The 25687-nt window shown below is 36.8% G+C and overlaps 1 protein-coding gene across 24 annotated transcripts in view; it reads left to right on the top strand.

Moving 5' to 3' along the window:
- The window catches only part of ADGRL3 (adhesion G protein-coupled receptor L3), a 764879-nt gene that overhangs the window by 704579 nt on the left and 34613 nt on the right, over window positions 1-25687 (top strand). For 15 of the 24 annotated variants that reach the window (XM_070395881.1, XM_070395997.1, XM_070395993.1 and 12 more), the window contains 2 exons: window positions 16247-16273; window positions 18815-18983. In XM_070395881.1, the coding sequence (XP_070251982.1) occupies window positions 16247-16273; window positions 18815-18983 (196 nt within the window). The remainder of the gene's footprint in view (window positions 1-16246; window positions 16274-18814; window positions 18984-25687) is intronic. The other 9 variants (XM_070396008.1, XM_070395986.1, XM_070395943.1 and 6 more) reach the window with 1 other exon arrangement.

The raw sequence follows: 25687 nt of genomic DNA, 5'->3' as shown, positions 1-25687 counted from the left end.
CCAATGGGGTCTCCCTCCCCATTTTTCATTAGCATACAAAAGACTCTGTAATTAGAAGATTCCAGGCATTTTAGGAGCCCAGTGCCAGGAAACAGGGACACAGACCAAATATTTATTTTTCGTTATACCATAGCAATTTTGAATTTTTGACATTGGTATAATGAATGTAAGGTGTTTTTTTTAAAAAAATGGCTTAGGTAGATACTATGTTCATAAACATATTAGAGAGAAAAATCTAAGTATATCATTTTTCTGAAAGAGTTATCCTATATTTCTAACTCCTGAAAAAGTGTTACAAAATCAAGTCTAATTTTCTATTGTGAATGTGCTACTATGGGTATAGCTACATAACGAAAATTTAATGAAGTCTTATGAAATTGAGAACATTTAATTACTATAATTCATTTGCCTCCAAATCCTTTGTGAAGTATAACCCATTTGAGTGTTTTGAATGCTTATTTATATAATTTTTAAAAATTAATGGAGGAGCCATAATAGTTATGATTTTGAGATAAAAATTTTTTAAAACTTAGTTATCTTTTTTGTTTATTTTTAAAAGTAATTGCTATTTATTTTCCTTGGATTTTAAACATTTCAATAAAGTTCAAACTTCTGTTTTATTAAGTATAAATAAATATATTTAATAAAATTTCATTTAATTTTATTTTGTAAAATTAAATCTGACACATTATGGGCAAAACAAATATTATCCTAAAATGATTTCATTCACTTTAACATATTGAATTTAATATAGTTTCAGCTCATAAATAATTACACAAGGAATGAGTAATTTGGAACTATAGATTCCAAATATAAATAAAGGAATTTGAATCACTTTTGAATTATTTTCAGGTATATCATTTATTCAATACATAAGCCAATTTTTATCCAGCTCCTCTGAGGTTCCTGCCATCAAGGTATTTGCTACCACCTTTTATTCCTTCTTATTTTGGGTATCTGCTAACATCTCTAGACCTTCTGTAAATGCTCTTCTGTCTCTCCATTTCTCACTATACATGACCCCCTTCATGTTTATACTTTCCTCATTGGCCAGTGTAGATCCTACGGCCTCTTGAGAAAGAGCAAATTGAGTTTTGGTAGTGGCACTTCTACTCCCTGAAAGTTGTGACAGAACTAATACTAGAGTGTGTGTAATCTTCAGGGAAAACACTTTCAGCAGGGGAAATGTTTCACTTAGAGCTTGAAGGTGAAAAAAAAACAGTCATGGGTGAAATTTAGGATGTAGGGGGATTTGTTGATATCGGACTGTGAGTTCAAAGGACAAGATGGAATTTTTAGGGAAGGGATATGGTGGAAAGTTGGATTAGATTAAGAGATACAGAGGCAGAGCTGCCTCAAACAGATTGTCAAACTGCAGCGGGAAGGCCGGGGAGGGTTGGGGGGGCAGGAGGGAGGGGGGTAAGAGATCAACCGAAGGACTTGTATTCATGCATATAAGCATAACCAATGGACATAAGACACTGGGGGGTAGGGGAGGCCAGGGGATTGTCAAGGGTGGGGGAAAAAAGGACACATATGTAATAACCTTTGTAATACTTTAAGCAATAAAAAAATTAAAAAAAAAGATATACAAAGAAATATGAGAATAAATGGAAGGAATAGCCTGTAATCAATTATTTTCTTAGTATTTGCTCATTGTTAATTGCCATCTTGGTCAATAACATTCTACCCAGGTCCCCTAGTTGGGTGACAACACTATTTATACTCTGCTTTAGATACTTATTAACTCCAAAAAATTCTAAAAAATAGCAAGATATTGTAGCTCAGGCTCTATGATTAAAGGTTATAAATAGATCATCCCCAATTGGTAAATTAAGGTCATAAGCTACTCAGATGGGCTAAAAACTTAACTTACTCTGGATGCCCTAATACCAAGGGAATACCACATTTAAGTAAAAACAACAAAAAGGTAACGTGTTTCAGACTTTAACTTTTCTCACTCCTATTTTCTAGAAGTGCTTTCTAACAGAAGAGTTACTTTGTTATGAAATACTAGAGGCCCAGTGCATAAAAATGCATGCACTGGAGGAGGGGTCCCTCAGCCCGGCCCGCCCCCTCTCACAGTCCAGGAGCCCTCAGGGGTGGGAGGCAACATGGAGATCAGGGGAAGGCGACCTGCCATCTCACCTCTGCTGCTGCCACTGCTGGCAGCACAAGCCTCGGCCAGCCCTGGTTACCTGAGCCTCGGGTGGCCCTGGGCAGCTGGAAAACTGCCATCCAAGGCTTACCTGTGCCTTGGGCCGGCCCTGGGCGGCTGGGCAGTCACCACCCGAGGCTTGCCTGCACCTCAGGCGCCGGCTGGGCAGTCGCCTTCCAAGGCTTGCCTGCGCCTCGAGCCAACCCTGGGAGGCTGGGTGGCTGTGGGGACTCGGGGTCTCTGGCCTTGCCACACACCTGCCGCTCAGTGGGGCTGAGGGGACTGGGCACTGCCATCTTTGAGAGTGTGGCAGTCAATTAACATATTCGCTCCTATTGGCTGTGGGTGCTGCCATCTTTGAGAGTGGGGCAGTCATTTAGCATATTTCCTCCTTATTGGCTGTGGGCACTGCCATCTTTGAGGGTGGGGCAGTCAATTAGCATATTCCCTCCTTATTGGCTATGGGTGCCACCATCTTTGTGATGGTGTGATGGTCAATTAGCATATTCCCTCTTTATTAGATAGGATTATTTTCTTTACCTCATATTAAAATTGGTGAAAGTATGTAAGTCATAGTTACTTTGCCTAAAAGACTATGTATTAAATCATTGAACTTGTAATTAAAAAGTGCAGACAGTAGAGTGGAATGTTAGGTGTCTTGAGCTGCTCAATCCAAACTTGAAAATTTCCCTAATCTAATTTTCTCTTTGCTGACAACCAATTGTTAGTTTTTCCCACTACATATAATTATGTATTTTTAAAAGGTCTGTCATCAAAGGCCCTGTTATTTTATAAATGTGCTATTTCAGTATATGTTCTAGAATAATGTGGCTAGTTGAGATTTTAAATGACACTTCAATGTGCTAACACAAAACTCCTCTGAATTCTGGAACTTAGATTGATAGTCTAAGGTTATAATTTAAAACTTTTTAATTATGTGATTAAGTAAACAAGCCATGAGCATAAAAAGTAAAAATTTATCAGCACTAGAATTGACATTAATGGATATTAATATATTACATATACCAAAATGTAATAGTTAAAAAATGGCATATTTCTCTGTCATAGTCATTGTCAATGCAGTTCTGATTTTTCTGCCCTCTTTGAATTTATCACATCTTGTTCCATTAGCTATAGAAAGTTTCTAAAATTGCCAGATCTGTCATAATGCAATATAATGAAATAGCAAACATGCAACATCTCAGTTAATACTCACAAGAGCTCTTCTAGTAAAATTATTATGCCCATTTGTTTCTACTAGATTTTCTATCTTTTCTGAATGTTTCCATTTTTTTTCTGTTAGCTTTCCTGTACTTTTTTTCCCTTTTACTTGTTGATAAACAATTTGAATGCTTTTGCCATTGCATACATCATCTCTCAAAGTGTCATATTTCTGTTAATTTTTTCTTTGTTAAAGGGAAATATATGAATTTAAATCATCAACATTTCCCTTTATGGTATATGCTTTTGAGGTCTTTTAACAATCCTTTTAAACTAGGAGTGAAAATTTTTTTTCCTTTATTTCATTTTATTTCTAACTAGAGGCCTGGTGCATGAAATTCATGCACTGGGTGGAGGGTGGCAGTCCCTCAACCCGGCCTGCACCCTCTCCAATCCAGGACCCCTTGGGGGATGTCCAACTGCCAGTTTAGACCCGATCCTGCAGTAACAAATCCCTCTTACAATTCAGGACCTCTGGCTCCTACTGCTCACCTGCCTGCCTGCCTGCCTGTTCGCCCCTAACCACCTCTGCCTGCCAGCCTGATTACTCCCTAACTGCTCCCCCCTGCCGGCTTGATCGCCCCCTAACTGCTCCACCCTACTGGCATGATCACCCCTAACCACCTCTGCCTCCACCCCTGACACCATGGCATTGTCCAGAAGGACGTCTGGAAGATGTCCAGTCTAATTAGCATATTACCCTTTTATTAGTATAGACTAGAGGCCCGGTGCACAAAAATTTGTGCACTCGGGGGTGGGGGGGTGGGTCCCCCAGCCCGGCCTGTGCCCTCTCGCAGTCTGGGACCCCTCGGGAGATAACCACCTGATGGCTTAGGCCTGCTCCCGGGTGGCAGAGGGCAGGCCCAATCCCTAGGTGCAGGCCCTGGTCAGGCTCAGAGCAGGGTCGATGGGGAGGTTGCGGTGCCACCCCCTGTCACGCACAGAGCAGGGCCAATCAGGGGGTTGGGGCGCTGCCCCCTGTCACTCACAGAGCAGGGCCGATCAGGGAGTTGGGGCACTGCCCCCTGTCACTTATAGAGCAGGGCCCATCAGGGGGTTTGGGGCTCCGTACCCTGTCACACACAGAGCAAGTCGATAAGGGGTTTGGGGAGCTCCCCCCTGACACTCACAGAGTAGGGCTAATAGGGGAGCTGGAGCACCGCCCCCTGTAACACACAGAGCAGGGCGGATCAGGGGGTTGGGGCCCTGCATCCTGTCACACTCAGGGCAGGGCCAATGGGGAGGTTATGGCTCTACCCTGTCACACAAAGAGCAAGGCCCGTGGAGGGGGGTTGGGGCGCCACCCTCTATCACCCACAGAGCATGGCCGATCAGGGGGTTGGGGCGCTGCCACTGTCACACTCAGGGCAGGGCCGATGGAGAGGTTATGGCTCTACCCTGTCACACACAGAGCAGGGCCCGTGGTGGGGGGGGTAGGGGCGCCGCACCCTGTCACACACAGAGCTGCAGGGCGATCAGGGGGTTCGGACACCTTCCCCTGTCATCAACAGTGCAGGGCGGATAGGGAGGTTGTGGCCCCACCCCTTGTCACACACAGAGTCGCAGGGCGATCAGGGGGTTTGGGCGCTGCCCCCTGTCACGCTGATCCCGGTGCCGGGAGCCTCGCAGCTCCGCTGATCCCAGTGCTGGGAGGCATATTACCCTTTTACTATATAGGATAGAGGCCTGGGGGCCGGCTGGTTTGCCCTGAAGGGTGTCCTGGATCAGGGTGGGGATCCCCACTGGGGTGCCTGGCCAGTCTGGGTGAGGGGTTGAGGGCTGCTTTCAGGCTGGCGATTGACTGAAGCTTCCAACGGCTCCTTTTTTTCTTTTTTTCTTTTTTTTTTTATTCTGGGCCAGCTTTAGCTCTGGCTCTAGCTCTGAGGCTTCCGCTGCTGAGCGTTCTATAATCGAAACAATGTATAACTCCAGCTCTGAGATCCCGGCCATTTGTTTAGCTTCTATATTTGTTACAAAGTTTCAAACTGCGAGCTCAGAGGCCAGTAAGGCAGGCGGGGAACGTTGCAGTCTGCAGTCACTGAAGCAAGCAAGCCTCATGTTCGCTTCTGGCTGCCGGCCACCATCTTGGCTGACAGTTAATTTGCATATACTCACTGATTAGCCAATGAAAAGGGTAGTGGTCATACGCTAATTACCATGTTTCTCTTTTATTAGTGTAGATAGTTTCTTTTATTTGTCTTAGAGTTTTACAATTCAAGAACTCTAATCTCTTTGGAAGACTTTTTGTTTTCTTTATATAATGAGACAAATTTCTAGCATCATTTCCTAAATAATTTTTTTTCTCCAGAACTGTGCTGCCATGCTATCCTCTATGGAATTTGTTTATGCACACTCTCTTCTGTTCCGTGGACATAGACTTAATTACTCTACTATAACCACATTATCACCAGAATATGTTTAATATTTGGTAGAATAAGTCCTTCCATTTAGATTGTCTTTCAAAGTTGCATTATACTCATGGACTTTTACTATTCTTTCACATAAATTTCAGAATCAATTGTTAAAGTTCTTCTGATATATTTCTTATCATTATGGGATAAATCTTAATCCTGATATTTATGTACCATTTTATGATGCTATTTAGCAGCTTATATAGGATTTTTATTAAGTTCTTAAGTAAAATATTCTTATATTTTATTTTTATTCCTTAAACTATACTTATCTAGTAATCTCTTAAATTGTTTTTTTTTTCTTTTCTATTTAGTTTTAACCTATCTGAGGAAAGGATTATTTGTTACTTGAATATTAAAAAGCATATTGTAAAATGTATTGAGTCTGGGGACTTTGGGAGGATGTAGCAGCAGACAGATATGTATGCATATTTTATTATTGATTTCTAATTTAATTTCACTCATCAGAGTATACATTCTGATTGATGCTGATTCTTAGTACTTTATTTAGGCTGCCCTTTGGCCTAAAATGTGACTAATTTAAGATTTGTTATTTTGTTATTTTAAGCTTTGTTTGTTTGTTTTTTATTAACCCTCACTTGAGGATATTTTTCCCATTGCTTTTTGCACCATCTATGCTTTTGTGCACCATCTATGCCAGCGGTTCTCAACCTGTGGGTCGCAATCCCTTTGGGGGTCGAACGACCCTTTCACAGGGGTCGCCTAAGACCATCGGAAAACACATATATAATTACATATTGTTTTTGTGATTAATCACTATGCTTTAATTTTGTTCAATTTGTAACAATGAACATACATCCTGCATATCAGATATTTACATTACGATTCATAACAGTAGCAAAATTACAGTTATGAAGTAACAACAAAAATAATTTTATGGTTGGGGGTCACCCCAACATGAGGAACTGTATTAAAGGGTCGCGGCATTAGGAAGGTTAAGAACCACTGATCTATGCAAAAGACTTCTTTACAGTGAACTTTCGCTGTTCATCTGAATGATAGATTTAAGAATTCAGAGTTCTCTTCAATAGCTCTTACTAATTAATGATAACCTAAGGGTTATAGACTAACCTTTTCTTAGTTCCATTCAACCCTAAAAAGATGCTAGTGAGATTACTTTATTCATTGTGGAGGCAAGTAAACTAAGGCTTATGAAGGTTGAGTTATTTATCCAAAATTAAATGAAACGTGTCTGCTTCCAGTTGTGTTTCAGGGCCTTTCTTGGTTCCATCTATTGGAATCTTTAGTAAGTGATGACATGTTTGAAATACTCAGTCATGTTCTTTTATGTTTTAGTTATTCTTATAAGTAGTTTATAATAAGGTGTTTATTCACAGATGGGGTATGATGAATGTTTTTGTTACAAGTTGTGGAAACGAGAGGTGATGATACCATATGGTATGAGAAAGATTTTAACAGCAGTTCAACCTGTCAAAGCACAGTCAGCAAAAATACAAAAAAAAAAGTTATTAACTTCCTGACTTATTTTTCTTAATGTAAAAGTTTGTGCATCTTCTAAGTTGAAAAAATAAATCATGAAAGAATGTAATATATTTGTTAAAGTACATCAACTCCCTGCATTCCAGTGACCCCATTTTATCAGCTCTGTAGTCATGTGTTCTAAAGTGTCAGTGAATTCTGAGACTTGATATAAGTCTATAAAATATTGTCCTGTTAATAGCGAGCTAGGAATTATTGTGATTCTGATGATAAGTATTAATAAGTAAATATGTCAACATGTTGATAATATTTTATAGATTTTGAAATGTTGACTAAAGTCACAGTTTTTTTTAATCATAAGACAACAATTTTTTAAAAGAAATATAACTTTTTTCTTCATATAGATATATTGCCAATTATTTCATATTTTTATTCAAGGTTTCAAATGTTCAAAAACTCATAAGAAGAAATATTAACCAAGTTCAACTTTAGAACATTTATCTCTTAATGAATTTTAATGAACTGTTACTGTATGACTTGATGTCTTCTTTCCCCCCTTACTTTATGGTCAAATGATTACATTTAGAAAAACATTGCAGTAACTTAGTGGGCTTTTTGACACTCAGGATACACTGTGTTTATGAATTAAATTTAGATTTTTCATGTAATCCAGAAAAACCTGGGTTTCTAATTTAATGTTCATTGGGAATCTGGGTATACCTCATTTCATTTGAGAATGTAAAAATTCATAGCATTTATTAAACTTAGAGAAATCTTACAATGAAACATTATATAATCTGAGGCTTTTTAAATGTAAATATTAAAGATCATTTGAGAAAGAGGCAGTGACTCCTTCTTCCTCTTTGGACTTCTACTTGATATATGAATTTCCAACACACTTAAAAGGAAACCTAATTATAAGATGTTTGTATTTTTCCCCATAGTCCCTTTTTAAGGTCAGAAGACCAATATACAACATAAATTATAATAGCAAATATTTCTATAGTACTTTTGCATATTAAATTGTTGTGTATTTGCTTATTTTTGTGTGTATTCAATAAAGGTGCAAGCCTTTTACTGAATATACACAACAGCTCTATGAAGAAAGTTCTGTATTTATCTTCATTTCACAAAGGAATAATCTGAGGCTCAGAGCGGTTAAATAATTATCCTAAGGTTGCAGAGTTAGTAAAACACTCAGCTGGCATTAAAGCTTAGACAAGCTGATTCAGAAGTCCATGAATCCAGTCACTATGATAAACTATTTTTCAGATATTAATATTAATAATCATAAAGTGATACTATTTGCTTGCAACATCAGATTCTAAAATTGTATATCTTATTTTCATGAAACCTACCAATTCATTTTATAATGTATGGAGGTACTAAATTATAATAAGTTTGTAGCTATCTGTGTACAGTATAATAACTCATTATTCATTCTTATAATTGATACCTTTTTATATATAAATTAGTTCTTTATCCATATTTTTGAGTCATAAAAACTTGCATAACTTTGAGTTGTGGATATAATATAATTAAAGTTTTATCAGTCATTGATTTAATATTTATTGATTCTGATTTATTATATTCAATTCTGCCTAATTTCAGATATCCAGTTCATCAGCAGTGTGAAATCTGTGATTAAAAATTTAATATTGGTGTGTGCTCTCAAATCTGTAATATTATTATCAGGACATTGAGGCATTGGAATGAGAATGTTTGTAATATATTTTGTCATTTTTATTTATTTGCTTCATTTTATTCTCCTCTTAATAATTTCATATGAACAAAATGTATCAATATATAGCTCTTAGTAGTAATATTTAATATCAATAAAATCCAGAGTTGAAATATAATCATCTTCTCTGTTTATAATTTTTACATTCATGTTACGACTTTCATATTTTTCTAAATATATTTTTAATATATTTAATATTTAGTGATTTAAACATATGACCATAGTGAAACATAATTCACATTTTCCTCAGCAATGCTGAATTACATTCCAAATGACTTTTTCTTTTAATCTTCTTATAGTGGCTAAAAAGGAGAGAGGGTGGAAATTAATAATGTAATTTTAGGGTGGTATAGTCCCAGTAATATAAAATGCATTTGAAAGAAATATAAAGCAGTCAGGATTTCTATCATGTTGCTAATTGAACATTTTCCTCACAGTGAGGTGCAAACATAAAATGTTTAGATTTTTTCTTTGATCACTACTCCTATAGCTGTATTATCTTAAATATCTCTTAACCACTGGGCAGCAAATTTCTTAATGCTACCTTAGATGTTGCTACTTTGCCAGTCTATTCTGATTAGTAAATGCCTGACCAATTTGAAACTTGAATAACATCCATTAAAACACCCTTTCTCCATTGCCTGCTGAAATTTGTGACTGGAAGATTAGTCTAAGTAAGGTGTTTCTTTCCTTCCTCTTTCCTCTGTTTCAGATATTCTGTGACCTTTGCAGTACTCAAGGACCTTGTTTTTACTCTCCCAGACCCCTGGGTTGTATGGCAAAGCAAGGTCTCAGAGATAACTTCTAAGTGAAGTCTATTAACTTGAGTTGCTTCTGACTCCTTTTAGGATATGGTTAACGGAATCCTCTTAGTCCTCACTTTGGGAGGCTCATTATTGATTGAGGGGCAATAGGGAAATCCCCCTCAACATACAGATACATAAGTATTTATTGCCTTTCTTCCTTCTTTGAAGACTAAAGAATAATTTTATCTTGAGAAGATCACCCATATTACCTTTATCATTCTTTTTTTTTCCTTATTGATTAAGGTATTATATACCAGTATGTGTCCTTATCCCCCCATTGCCCCCCACCCCCCCACTCATGCCCTCACCCCCTGGTGTCCGTGTCCATTGGTTAGGCTTCTTTGCATCTATACAAGTCCTTTGGTTGATCTCTTCCCCTTACCCCCACCCTTCCTTACCTTCCCTCTGAGGTTTGACGGTCTGATTGATGCTTCTCTGTCTTTGGATCTGTTTTTGTTCGTCAGTTTATGTTGTTCATTATATTCCACAGTTGAGTGAGATCATGTGATATTTATCTTTCTCTGACTGGCTTATTTCACTTAGCATAATGCTCTCCAGTTCCATCCATGCTGTTGAAAATAGTAAGAATTCCTTCTTTTTTTACCTCAGTGTAGTATTCCATTGTGTAGCTGTACCACAGTTTTTTAATCCACTCATCTGCTGATGGGCCTTTATCATTCTTACCCATACCAAATTCAAGGGAAATGTCTTTATCCCTTTGATATAATTCATTTTATACCAGGAAAAGTAAATTGAGTTGCACAGTGAACCTGGAAATATTTGTACACTAATTGATATATACCATGATATCTCTCTTTCTTGCTCCTCAACAAACCAGTTAGCTAATTCCCCAGCAATTCCAGAGGACCCAAGAGTGTATTAATCTTGAATTGATGGGATCAACAAATCTGCTTGAGCCAGAAGCCATTCATTTTCCTTCACCTGTTGTGACTCATCAGTGACCAGATCTTTTGGCTTGAGGATTAAATATGCAAATATGCCTCTCATCACCTCATCTTTCTTCACACCAAACCTTACCCATCTCACTTTTCTTTTTACCCATCTTATTATTTTTACTCATTTAGCTATACTATCTAGATATGATAGAAGGAAATATAATAAAAAAGTTTTAAGCCACTTAAAATAACATATCTCCTTTATAATAAATGTTAGATTCAGAAAAATAGTATTTAACTCTTAAAGTTAGAGAAAGTATACTGTATAATGAACTTGATCCTGTCCCTTTATCATCTGTCAATATTGATATGCTATACTATGAGTCTTTACATCATAGTATTAATTTATGAATTAATATTTTAGTCAAGAAATCTATTCTCTTAAAGATGTATTTTGAGCTATGCTTCCCTGGGGATAGATGTTAATAACCCTTTTTTGTGCTTTTGAATTGTTATAAAATATATAAATACTAGAGGCCTGGTGCACGAAATTCCTGCACTGGATGGGGGTTCCTCAGCCCAGCCTGTCCCCTCTCACAGTCCAGGAGCCCTCAGGGGATGTCGTACTGATGGCTTAGGCCCATTCCCCATCTGGCCATGAAGGCTTGGAGCAGGCGCCCCGTGTGTGTGTGTGTGTGTGTGTGTGTGTGTGTGTGTTCGCTGAGGGCCTGCCCCCAGCCATGCCACTGAGGCTTGGAGCAGGCACCCCTCTGTGTTGATCTCTCAGGCTCCGGGCCACACCTGCATGTTGTTCTCTCAGGCTCGGGGCCGCGCCCAACCCCTCCTCCTGAGCTGGTCATGACCTTTATGGAGTCCAACCTCATTTGCATATTACTTCTTTATATATATAGACTAGAGGCCCGGTGCACAAAAATTTGTGCACTCGGGGGGGGGGGGGTCCCCCAGCCCGGCCTGTGCCCTCTCGCAGTCTGGGCCCCCTCGGGAGATAATGACCTGCTAGCTTAGGCCTGCTCCCGGGTGGCAGAGGGCAGGCCCAATCCCTAAGTGCAGCCCCTGGTCAGGCTCAGAGCAGGGCCAATTGGGGAGTTGGGGCACTTCCCCATCATGCACAGAGCAGGGCGGATCGGGAGGTTGCAATGCCACCCTCAGTCACGCTCAGGGTAGACTGATTGGGGGGTTGGGGCACTGCCCCCTGTTATACTCAAGGCAGGGTCAATGGGGAGGTTGCGGCGCCACCACCTGTCACGCACAGAGCAGGGCCAATCAGGGGGTTGGGGCGCTGCCCCCTGTCACTCACAGAGCAGGGCTGATCAGGGGGTTGGGGCGCTGCCCCCTGTCACTCACAGAGCAGGGTCCATCAGGGGGGTTGGGGCGCTGCCCCCTGTCACACACAGAGCAGGGTGGATTAGGGGTTGGGGCGCTGCACCCTGTCACACTCAGGGTAGAGCCAAAGGGGAGGTTATGGCTCTACCCTGTCACACACAGAGCAAGGCCCGTGGAGGAGGGTTGGGGCGCCACCCTCTATTACCCACAGAACAGGGCCGATCAGGGGGTTGGGGCACCGCTACTGTCACACTCAGGGCAGGGCCGATGGAGAGGTTATGGTTCTACCCTGTCACACACAGAGCAGGGCCGATCAGGGGGTTGGTGCGCTGCACCCTGTCACACAAAGAGCCACAGGGCGATCAGGTATTGGGGAGCTCCCCCCTATCAGGCACAGAGCAGGGCTCGTGGGGGGGTGGGGGTTGGGGCGCCTCACCCTGTCACACACAGAGCCGCAGGGCAATCGGGGGATTGGGGAGCTCCCCCCCTATCAGGCACAGAGCAGGGCTGATCAGGGGGTTTGGGCCCTGCCCCCTGTCACGCTGATCCGGGTGCCGGGAGCCTCGTTGCTCCGCTGATCCCAGTGCCGGGAGGCATATTACCCTTTTACTATATAGAATAGAGGCCTGGTGCATGGGTAGGGGCCGGCTGGTTTGCCCTGAAGGGTGTCCTGGATCAGGGTGGGGGTCCCCACTGGGGTGCCTGGCCAGGCTGGCTGAGGGGCTGAGGGCTGTTTTCCCGCTGGCAGTTGACTAAAAGCTCCCAACCGCTCCTTGTTTTCTTTTTTTTTTTTTTTATTCTGGGCCAGCTTTAGCTCTGAGGCCTCGCTGCTGAAAACATGGATACAATGTTGCGGTCCGGGGCTGACTGAAAGCCGGTTTTGTTTAGCTTCTTATTTGCAACATAGTACATAGTTGCTTAGAGTTGCAGTTGAGAGTCCGGCAAGTGAGGCGGGGAACGTTGGAGTCTGCAGTTCCTGGAGGAAGCAAGCCTCCCTGCTCGCTTCAGTGCATGGCTGCCGGCCGCCATCTTGGCTGACAGTTAATTTGCATAAGGATATGCTGATTAGCCAGTGGGAAGGGTAGCGGTCCTATGCCAATTACCATGTTTCTCTTTTATTAGTGTAGATATGCATAATCATTATCTATGCAGAGACCCATAGAATTTTTAATTTTCATTCTAATTGTCACTTTTAAAGAAATTATGTGACATTAATATTTAAATAAAGTTATTAATTTTAGATGTTAGTAATAATAAAATAAAATGTTTCACAAAAGAAAAATGTATTTGCCAAAGAAGACACTGTTTTATTTGTTTCTTCAAAATTGTATATACAGGTTATTTTATTTTCAGCAAATTACCTATTATAAATTATAAATATAAGTTTCTGTTATCATCTGCTAAGAGCATCTTAGGCCTTTGTGTCAATATTTTTATAAAATCTTTGAAAAGCTGAAGTAAAAATGATTTAGTCATATATCCTGGAATGAGATTTTTGTTTCAATCGACCTGCATTGGTAAATCAGAATGAAAATTACTTAGCTTGATAAACTAGTTTTAAGATAGATATTTCTTTTTTAGAATTAAAATAATGAATCAAGAGTGTATAGCTTTGCCAGCATAATTGGTGGCAAAATTACAATCAATTTAATTTGGATTTGGTGGAGAGACATAAAGGTAGATTCTCTAAGCCAATAAAATATCTGACAAAATGATGGAAGGCGCTGACATATTATGGATAAACTTTAGTGATCTTCAGATTATGAAGCATTGTATATTATTTATGTCACTCTGGAAGTAATCTTAATGAATGGCTCTTTTCCTCTAGCATGAATATTTATATGGAATATGAATTTGGAATTTTATATAGCTAAAAGATAAAATTAAATGCTTTATTAATTATTACAGGCTAAGCCACTGTAAAAATACTCTAAAATAGCACCTTAACCTTATTTTATAAGACTTTAGAAGGAGGTGGTCTAAATCTAACATGGTGGCTCCACATCGATGAACAGTTTCAATTGATAGGTCTGAGGCTCTACTGTCACTTTCTTCTAGTAAAGGGGGAAGGAAAAAGTGACAAGGGAAGCCCAGTTCCAGTCCTTTAATTAGCAAGACCCAGAAATGTCACAATTCATTTCTCTTCACATCCCAGTGGACACTACTTATATACATGGCTATAGCCAACTGTAGGTGGAGGTGGATTTACAATATTTGTTATTGACTGGTACAACAGGATGATCCCCACAATTGCCAACAAAAATTGCTGAATTGCACCCAGATGACTCTCTTTTTGATATTTTACATTAAAGGTAAAACATCTCACTGTGCAAGTATTGTATTCTATTTTTTGAAATATTTACATAGCTTAATACAGATTTGTAGACCATTTTGGTATGTATTTCTGTATGCTAACTTCTGTAAATTTCTTTACTTGCCATTGTACTATACAAATTAGGGTAGAAAGAGCCATTCCAATCATGAACTTGGCATCACAGATGGGATATACTGATGCGATGAGAATGCATGTTATGCAATAAATAGCATGTTATTTTCTATAAATTTTACATGTTGCTATAGGCACAGTTCACAACTGTTGAATATGATCAATTCTTAGAAACACCCCTCTCTTTATCTTTCACACATCCATGGCATTATTTAAATATCTCTTAGAATTTCATTTTTTGCCTAAATTTTTTGTTTAGTGTCCTAGTCCAGCACTGCCCATTAGAAGTTTCTGTGAGGACAGTATGGCAGCTATGGAAGCTTTTGAATAATTGTAATGTGATCAGTATGACTCAGGATCAGAACCTTAAACTTTATTTCATTTTAATGAATTTAATTCTAAATAAACCCATGTGGCCAGTACTTGCCATATTAGACGGCACAGTCACTGCCTGTGCCATCCACCAACTCATTTCCACCACATCTCTTTTACTGCATGATAATACTCCTAAAATGTCCTCAAATCGATTTAGATAATCAACATTTATTATTTGGTGCTTTATTCTTTGGGGGAGAAATTCTATATTTTCAGTGCGACTGTAGCTTTAAAAATATAACCACTATTTAATATTTACTGAACACAGCACATATGTGTCAGGCACTGTTCTAGCACTTTATGTATAGTATATCATTTCATTATCACAAGAGAGTTAGATTATAATTATCACCATTTCGTAGATGCATAAACTGACAAAACTATTGGTTAAAATGTTGCTTAGGTGGTACATGGCTGAGCTAGGAAATAAATCCCAGGCAAACTGGCTTCAAATCTCTAGCTCTCACTCCATTCTTTACTGTTTTATTTTTCTGGAGAGGGAGGTTTTCATCAGTAGTCCTCTTTATTCAAAATGCATCACAGTTGAGACCTTTCCAAAAGCTTATTTGTATATGCATAATATCAGAAACCATTGCCTCTGGCAAGAGGTATGAGAAAAGAGCAGACAATTTTTCTTCCTTTTCTCTTGCAATGCACTGAGCAGCATCTGTGTTTGTAAAATGACAATCCACAATGTTCCTTATCTTTGCTAATCTAGCACTGGGGTCTTATTTTATCAGAATGATAATAAATTAGTAAATATCAGTAATAATGAACAGGTGCTGTATGTTTGCTCCTATTTCCACACAAGATTATTCAAAAATTTTCTTGGTAAACTAACAGAAAGAATTCTAAAATAGTCAGGATCAATTATTTTCAAAGAGCTGTAATGTTCAGATTTAAGACAGGTCAGTTATCTGCAAGTTAAAATTACTTAGGTGCATACTGTCCATAATTAAGTAATCTCACCTACTAATGTTACAGAATAAGGATATCTTTAGGTGACACGGAATCTCTCTTTTTAAGTATGCCCTTAAGCCTTTTTCAGATTGCTCATAAGATTTCTCATTCTCTAGAGAAATGCGATCTCTAAGAAATAAATGTCTCTGTCAAGTCACAAGTAATATGAGCACAGGATGAAAAAAAATGGAATTTCTCAGTCTCATAAGGGATATTACAGTTTTGTAAAACTGACTTTATTCCTTGTTATTTAAGTTCTCATGGTCATTTTAGGATTTACCTTTGGAATATAAAGGGAAGGTTTTGATGCCTCTTAGGGAGGTGGGGGACAGAGGCCTTTGGGGACCAGGAGGATATTTTTCATATGAAATTCTGTCATAAAATGCTAATGTTGGTGTTCTTGTCTTTATGTCTATGCATTCTTTAGCTATGAGGATAACAGACCCTTCATCAAGTAAGAATGACCTGAATGGCTGATAAATCCCATTTATCAGTGTGGTCCCATGAACCAGCTGTCAGATCCGTACTGAAAATTCATTAGAGCTTCTGTCATTCACATAGAGGCAGAAGAGCAAACTGTGCAGGAAAAAACTCAGGCCTACAACTTCTTTGCAGAATTCATATGCTGCAGGTGTACTGCCAAAAAAACACAAAAATTCTGCTTCACCTCTTTTAATTGGATATCATCTGAATTCAGTGCCACAGTATTAGTAACTCATGTGGTACAGACTCTTGATAGCTCTCTCCCTTCATTGTGATGTGTTCCTCTGTACTGTTTGTCCTCATTTCTGTTGTTTGGTTGGACATCATTCATCTAAAATTACTCTGCGATTTAGTAGTGTATCTTTAAAATGATCTATGGGTATGAAACTACCCAATTGCAATTGATATTAATGACTTTCTATTTTAACTGTCCAAAAAGGGAAACAATGCCTCCTTGAAAAATTAAATTTTACATTTGCGATATTATCTCTTTCAGTTTGACACATGTCACTTGATTAATGATCTCATTTTTTATAAATATAGCTTTTAAATTTCTGAAGCAAAGCTACAAGTCTGTACTAATCAAATAAAAGTAAACATAAATATTCATATTTGGGCTTTTCTCATTTGAACATTTTAAAATTACATGTCCTGCAACACCAGACATAAAATTGGCTACCTCTTGGTGACCTTGTTCCGGACTTTCAGTTTGTTCTTCTGGTGAAGAGTCCTTTGTTTTCATTTTCTCCAATGCCATTTCACTTATTTCTTCATGCTCTTGCTTATTTTTTTTTTCTTTAGAAATTGGGCTCATTGCAGTTTTATATTATTAACTGTTGGGCCCATAATGTGTTTTCTAGTGGATAATAGCTGACTTGAGTATTTTATTCTATAATTTTATTTCTAAATCAAAGTAGCATTTTGCCTGATTTAATGGCAATTCGTCCCATTTTTCCTTTTTCCAATGTCTGTAAGAGGCTGAGAGTTTACCTTGAAAGTTCCCATATCTGGATCTAAATTGTAGATTAAAATATAACTGTCTAAGATGTTTTCTAAACCATATAAGCATGACACATACAATTGCAAGCTTCCTTTAGATATTCTTTATTTAAGAATGTTAATGCTAAATAGCTCCTTAATTATAAAGGCATCATTACATATTTTATAATAAGGCAATTTAATGAAAAAAATTTTAATGTTTTAAATAACACATGTTAAATTTAGTGGATCTTTAAATCTGAAATATAGTGGTTCATGTTGTAAACAAAGAGGTAAATGTTTGAGATTAATTTGAATAAGACTTCAATCATAGTTGACTACTTGGGACCATATCTTTCTTAAGATGCAGTTCTCTGAAAAGTTCATTAGACCCAGCTTCAGCTTATGGCAAACATATGTGAGTTTTTACCCCTTCATTTTGCAAAGTTTTAATCCCAGTAAATAGTTCTTTCTTAGTGTAAGTGGAGGATAGCAGCCTGGTGGAAAAAACTATTAGTGTGCCCTATTCGAGGAAGGTGTGCTGCTGGGAAAGGGAAGAGAGGGCTAGCTCATGAGTGTACAGCGATATAGACTGTGTTGGACCTAGTCTCCTATGTTCGTAGAGGGGAGTTGAGAAGGATTACATTTTCAGTTATTGGATTCCTATCTATTGGAAGTACTCATTCTATGCTGATAATAAATACATGACACATAAGCACAAATATATGGACTTTTGCTACCTGTTGATTACTATTGCGGATGGCAGCTTGGAGGAAACTAGGGAATGGAGTGAGACTGGGAATTTGTCTTTCCTTCTAGACTACTTTGTTCATACCACTCCATCCCCATTCTCAGCTTCATTTTCTCCCTTGAGTTCACAGACACTTCAAAGAGATGAAGGTGCCTGAGCCTTTAAGCTTCTGTTCAACAAAGCTGCCAGTTGCCTGATTTCTGAAATCTAGCCCAAAGTAATATAGAATATATATATATATATATGCTAATAGAACTTTTAAAATTCATACATGTATTCCATATACTGGTTCCTTCTAATAATAGTTCTGCTTTTATCAGTAAACACTAAAAATTTTATGGAAAAAGAGGAAATATGGAAAAATGGGGTAAAAGTGTATCAGATGAAGCACTACTGGAAAGAGTCCAATCAAATAGTTGTTTTTATACCAATGAGACCAGTGGAGACTATCATAGCTTTATAGGCTTTTTTCTCCCTTGCCATTCATAATTACATCCTCATATCATTTACCCATGTGCTGCAAATACATGAAAAATCTAATAGTGCCAGTCTGCTTTTGCTTAAATGAATTTCTGTGTTCATAACATTTTCATGTATAACTCCTCAAACTTGAAAACTTGTATCTCCATAAAAATCTTAAAGTACTTATACCACCTGTCTTGCATTTTCTGTCAATAGAACTTTCTGTAACATTTTTTCAGTGTCAGTTTTCTTGATATGATATGATTGTGTTCATTAAAAACCAATGATTTGATAACCCTTAATTTTTTCTTCTCTCTACAGGTCATGGGTTATAGGTGCAATAGCTCTTCTCTGCCTGTTAGGATTGACCTGGGCCTTTGGACTCATGTATATTAATGAAAGCACAGTCATCATGGCATATCTCTTCACTATTTTCAATTCTCTACAAGGAATGTTTATATTCATTTTCCATTGTGTTCTACAAAAGAAGGTAAGCTAGAATTCTCTATTTCAGAATAAATGGCCTATATCTTATGATAGCAAAGCAACCATAACAGAAATCATTCTTGATATGTTTTCCTCTAAGAAGTATGTTACTTCATTGATTTAATTTTTTAAATAGTAAAGACAAAACAAGCACAAAATATAAGCACAATAGTTGGTGAATGTGTTTAACTGAAAAAAAATCAAAATGTAGTTTGATTTGGACACTGAACAAAAATTGCATTCTTGTAGACTGGAACTTATAGTTCTGGTTTTTTTTTCAATAAATACTAATATTTTTATTGGCAGATACATGGAATTTGTATCATAGGAAGTAGCTTTTCTAAGATGTTATGGAGGTATGGTGTGTGTATACATACACACATTATATATATGTATACATATATGTGGCATGGCGTAGAAAATATATATTTTTTAGTTTCTTTAAAAACTAGTTTTTATATACTAGAAAATATAAATCTATAAACATTTCATGATATAATAATATTTGTATATTTTTTAAATATATTTTTATTATTTCAGCAAGGGAAAGGGAAAAAGAGATAGAAACATCCATGATGAGAGAGAATCATTGATAGCCTGCCTCCTGCATGCCCCCTCTTGGGGATGGAGCCCACAACCTGGTCATGTGCCCTTGGCTGGAATCAAATCCAGGACCCTTCAGTCCGCAGGCCAATGCTCTACCCACTGAGCCAAACTAGCTAGGGGATTATTTATATTTTTTAAAAATAATGTAGTACTTAGTAATGGTCTCTGTACTTCTTTTCTTTAAAAACATGTTTTATAAAATCTAGGAGTAGGATGATTAGGATGCAATATTTAATTTTATACTGGTCTACTTTGTGATTTTTTTTTTCACATCTACAAGGACCTAAAATATTCATTTCAAAAGTTAATTTTAGCAACTAAATACTTTCGTTGAATTTTTTTAATCTCAATATTGATTATCTCATCTTATACTCTTTAACTCTATTAAAAATGTGATATTTGACCTGGCCAGTGTAGATTGATCAGTGCATAGAGCATTGTCCTGCACATTGAAGGGTCACAGGTTCAATTCCAGGTCAAGGGCAAGTTCCTGGGTTGTAGGTTCAATCTCTGACCCTAGTTCAGTCTCATGAAGGAGGCAACCAATCAATGTGTTTCTCTCACATCAATGTCTCTCTCTCTCTCTCTCTCTCTCTCTCTCTCTCTCTCTCTCTCTCCCTCTCTCTCTCTCTCTCTCCTCTCCCTCCTCCTCCTCCTCCTCCCTTCCACTCTCTCTCAAAACCAATGGAAAAAAATATCCTCAGGTGAAAATTAAAAAAAGAAGTGGTAAGAAATGGTATTTATAGTTTTGAGCACAAAGCTAAGACTGTCTGGGTCTGAATCCTAGTTAGTCCTCTTAAAGCTTCTGTGACTTTGGGCAAGGTAATGAACCTTTCATGCCCCAATGTCCTCATGTGTAACATGAGGTAATAATTATGAGATATTTAGAGGTGGGTCTGAAAATGAAATGACAAAATGTGAATATTTTTTTCTAAGAAAGAAATAATACCTAAAATTTTTCTTTGGAAAATAGAGTAAAGATATCTCTCTCTTTAAATTTTTCATTTGAGGGACTGATAGGATGTAAAGCAAAAACTGAGAAGGGTGTTTGCAAATACACATCACTGATGTAACTAGAAATTGAGTTTGATATCTAGGTAGATATATTAAACCTCACAATCCAAATCTAAGTCTAGAGTTTTTAATATATTTAACTTATTTAACATTGAAATTTTCAAAAAATATGTCAAGTTCGATTTCATGATTCATTAGAACAGAGTTTAGCGAACTACGGCTCTTTGGCCAAATGTATTCAGCTGCCTTTAATATTTTACAGCCCATCAACCAAAAATGACTTTTACATTTTAAATGGTTATATTTAAAATTTTAAATAAGAATGTGACAACATTCTTAGTTTTGCTCCTTGGGTTACAAAGCTTAAAATACAGATTGCCTGGCCCTTCATGAATAAAATAGTCAAATCCTTATATATAAACATACTTTCATGATTTATAATAATGTATAATAGCATATTGTTTTTTCATCCATTCTGTGTTTGAAATTTTTAAATTTTTGTGGCATTTTTATTGGCATCAAGAACATGGCCTAAATCAGAGAACATAAAGAACACAGGATTATTGTCCTCCCTAAGGGGGGAAAAAAAGTAAAAACACAAACAAGGTACTTCTCTGTGAAATTGCAGAAGTGGTCTTAGGAGATTTTTCTTTGATTCTTTTTTTTAAAAATTGAGATGTAACATTCTATAAATTTAAGGTTTACAGTGTGTTCATTTGATACACATATGTGTTGTGAAATGTGTTAGCTAATACCTCCATCACCTCACATAACTTCTATTTCTTTTTTGTGGTGAGAACATTTAAGATGTCCTCCCTTTGCAACTCTCAAGTATACAATGGAGTATCGTTGCTATAATCATCTTGTCTATTAGATCCCCAAAACTTATTCATCTTCTAGCTAGAAGTTTATAGCCTTTGACCCACATCTTCACATTTCTTCAACACCAAACCTCTAGCTACCACCATTCTACTATGTTTCTATGAGGTCAGCTTTTTAGATTCCACATTTGAGATCATACAGTATTTATCTCTTACAGTATTTATCTCTGTCTTAGCATAATGCCCTTTAGGTTCATCCATGTTGTTGCAAATGGCAGGATTTCCTTCTTTCTCATGGCTGAAAAATATTCCGTTGTATATATGCACGGCATGCAGTACCCATTCATTCATTTATGGACACTTTGGTTGTTCCCATATCTTGGCTGTTGTGAATAATGTTGCAGGAAACAGGGGAGTGCAAATATCTCTTCAAGACTGTGATTCCATTTCCTTTGGATAAATACCTAGAAGTGGGATTGCTAGATCATATGGAAGTTCTATTTTTAATTGGTGAGAAACTTCCATATTGTTTTTCATGGCTGTGCCAATTTACATTCCGACCAACAGTGCACAAAGGCTCCCTTTTCTCCATATCCTCACCAACACTTATCCCTTATCTTTGAGAAGCTTAGTATTCTAACAAGTGTGAGGTGACATCTCATTGTGGTTTTAATTTGCATTTCCCTAACTAGGGATGTTGAGCATCTTTCATACTGGCTATTTGTATGTCTTCTTAGGATCAATAACTATCCGTGACCTCCATCCATTTTTTAATTGCTAATGATTTGTATGAGTTCTTTATATACTTTGGATGTTAACCCCTTATCAGATATATGATTTGAAAATATTTTCTTTCATTCTGTAGATTGCCTTGTTATTTTGTTGATTGTTTCTTTTTTTACAGAGAGAGAGGGAGGCAGGGAGAGAGAGAGAGAGAGAGAGAGAGAGAGAGAGAGAGAGAGAGAGAGAAAGGGAGAAACATCAATTTGTTGTTCTATTTTTTTATGTCTTCATTGGTTGAGTCTTGTGTGTGCCCTTATCAGGGATCTAACCCACAACTTGGATGTATTGGGACAATGCTCTAACCAACTCAGCTGCCCAGCCAGGGCTATTGATTGTTTCTTTTGCTGGATAGAAGCATTTCAGTTTGATGTAGTTCTACTTATTAATTTTTGCTTTTGATGTCTTATCCATAAAGTATTTACTAAGACCAATATCCAGGGCTATTCCCATGTGTTGTTGTTTTTTTCTATGAGTTTTATGGTTTCAGGCCTTATGTTTGTCTTTAATCCATTGTTAGTTAAATTTGGTGAGTTGTGTAAGATAGGGATTCAATTTCATTTGTCTGCATCTGGTTATCCGGTTTTCCCAACACCATTTAAGTGAAGAGATTGTCCTTTTCCTATTGAGAATTCTTGGATTCCTTGTCAATTATTAGTTGACCATATATGCAAAGTTTTATTTCTGGGCTCTCTATTCTGTTGGTCTATGTGTCTATTTTTATGATAGTACCATACTGTATTAATATAGCTTTATAGTATAGTTTCAAATCAGGAAGTGTGATGCCTCTTTCTTTGTTCTTTCTCAAATTTGTTTTGGCTATTAAGGGTCTCTTGTGGATCTGTACAAATTTTAGGATATTTTTTTTCTATCTCTGTTAAAAATACCATTGGAATTTTGATAGAGATTGCATTTAATTTATAGATGGTTTTGGGTAGTATGGATATTTTAAAAATAATAACTTTTTGGAAGTTTTTCTTAAGCCATCTGATTGAATTTCAAAAATATTCCCTTGCTAATGTAGTTGCTCATACATTTTCATTAGAGAAATGTGGAATAGTTCATTTTTGAGCTATTTTTAATAGGGTTCAACTCATTAACAAAAATCAAATGCTGACTTGTCATTTTTTTTCTGTGTATGGATTGCATGATTGTGTCACTAGTATTTCCATTGATGACATTAAAGTTATCACCTTTTCTTTTGTTATGCATTAAATTATGTGTTACATCTTAGAGTTTCAGATTTATTTTATTTCTGATTTAAGTGTATCAAAGAAATGTTCCATTGGTAAGGCATATTTTCTTTCCCATCTTCTTATTCTAAAACAACCCCACATTGAAAGAATAACATATTTTATTGGGGCAAGGTGGAATATCATGTGGAATAATAGATTAGAAAATGCAAATGATTGAACAATCAAATAACTTTTATTGTAATGTAAAGAAAAATATCTCATAGACATGGTCCAGTAAGTAATATAGCGAAATGTGGGACTTGGCATCACTAGGTATCCTGATATGCTGATTATCTATATAATTAGTTCAGAACATGTAACCTTTGTTGGAAAATGTAAATAGTCCATGATGAATTCCTGTGGCTTATACAATACTGCTGCCCTTGTAATAAGAAGGGAAGTGTTTCTCTTTCTTCTCTCTCGTCTCTTTTCTCTTCTCCTCTCTCTCTCTAAAAAGATTTGTTTAGATTTAAATCACTTCATTAAAAAAATACTTTCTCTTCTAAAAAGAGAAATTAGGAATTGAGTATATTAGGAAAAAAACAGTAGGATGTAGGTTATGATCAAACTTTAGGTTCATGGAGATGCTTCATAAATTCAGTACAAATTAATAAGCTGTAATTGATAGTGCTTACCTTTGTGTAGAGATTATTTTAAGGTCTCTCAAATCTAATTAAAACAATTGTCTTTTTTTCCAGGTACAGAGAAGGAATAACCCTATTAGATTTCTTTAATAATAATATTAATAATATATAATGCTTTCTTTGGTCATATATTAATGTTTGAAATATAGTCTCCTGAAACTTTCTGATCATAGAACACCCATGAAATTTTGACTCTTTTCACATAAGGCACATTTCTTAACCTTTTTATTCTTTCAGTTTACTTTTATTACTTAACATTTTCAGTGTACTTATCTGTAAAATGTAGGTAATAATCATTTTCCAGAGTCATTACTAGGGAGGGGCCTAGTACAATTCCTGTCAATTAGTGATTAAAAATTAGAAGCATCTTTATCCCACCCTCCCCGAAACTCACACATATCCAGGATACACATGTATGTGGGCAAAAGCTTATTTCTTTAATAAATCAACAAAATATGAATTGGCTGATAAACACTGAATCAAAATAAGTATTTTTTTTATTATTGATAAATGTAGCATGGAAGAGATTGATTAGAAAACAGACCAATACAATCTGAAGTATATTAAAGATATGTAATTTGGCATTTCATATCAGAGAAAGGCCTCAAAGATTAGTACATCATGCCTCTCTGTTTGGCTCACATACTCCTCAACACTTAGAATGCCTTGTCTCTTTTATCTGTCCTTTCATCAACCTAATCCTCTAAACTGCCTAATTCCAACCTATCTTTTGAAGAGTTTCTCAGAAGTCCTCTGTTCTGAGAAGTCTTTCTTGGTCCATTGCCTGGTTACAGCAGGCACTCCATGTTTTGACTCACCTGACTCCATATTCTTGTTCCTATCTCAAAATAGTCACTCCATACATGTAAGTTCTTCAACCAAATCTGAGTTCATTCTTTTCCTAATTTGCTAAATCTGTGCTACAATAAAACTTTAGAATATTAAGGTATCATGTTTTAGTTTTTATTACTAATTTTAATATATCATTCACTTATTTTGTTTTTTATTATAAATAACAGTCTTCAAAAAGTATATATTTTTAATTACTTTGAAATAAAATTAGATTGGAATATTACATGGTCACAAGTTGTGGAAAGATGAACTGATGTGAAGTCAGTATATAAAGAGCTAAGAAGAACGTATGTACCATGTTACTTCATAATGAATATAAATGTGTGGATGTATAGCCAACCAATAACATGTCCCAGAATGTGTTTTAGTTAATGGACACATGGTTGGTATTATTTTTGTTGATGTTGGTAGTGGAGGTATGATTTAGGTCAGTTATTGTTAATTTTTGTGTGTTATGTTTGATTAAATAGGCAATAATAAAAATTTTTAACATGATAAAATTCCCCCCCAAATAGTTGATATAATTGTTTACTGTTTGAAAGCATCCATTTAAAAATATTTTCTCCTTTTTCCTGTGTTTTATATTATAACTGGATTAAGAATTTAACCATCAGTACTATAAAGAAAAGCAACCATATTTCTCTATGATTATTGAATAGAACTATTTCAAGAAAATACATTTTAAATATTTTGAATCTTATATTCTGAAGTTGCAAATTTGATCTTTTAAGAGAAATAAACTTCAAAGAAATATAC

Source organism: Myotis yumanensis, unplaced genomic scaffold (assembly GCF_028538775.1).
Source record: "Myotis yumanensis isolate MYYU_CA2020_CCGP unplaced genomic scaffold, mMyoYum1.0.hap1 SCAF_1, whole genome shotgun sequence".
In the NCBI taxonomy this organism is placed as follows: Eukaryota; Metazoa; Chordata; class Mammalia; order Chiroptera; family Vespertilionidae; genus Myotis; species Myotis yumanensis.
Note: the sequence above shows the minus strand (reverse complement) of the source record. Positions and strands in the feature narration are given on the sequence as shown.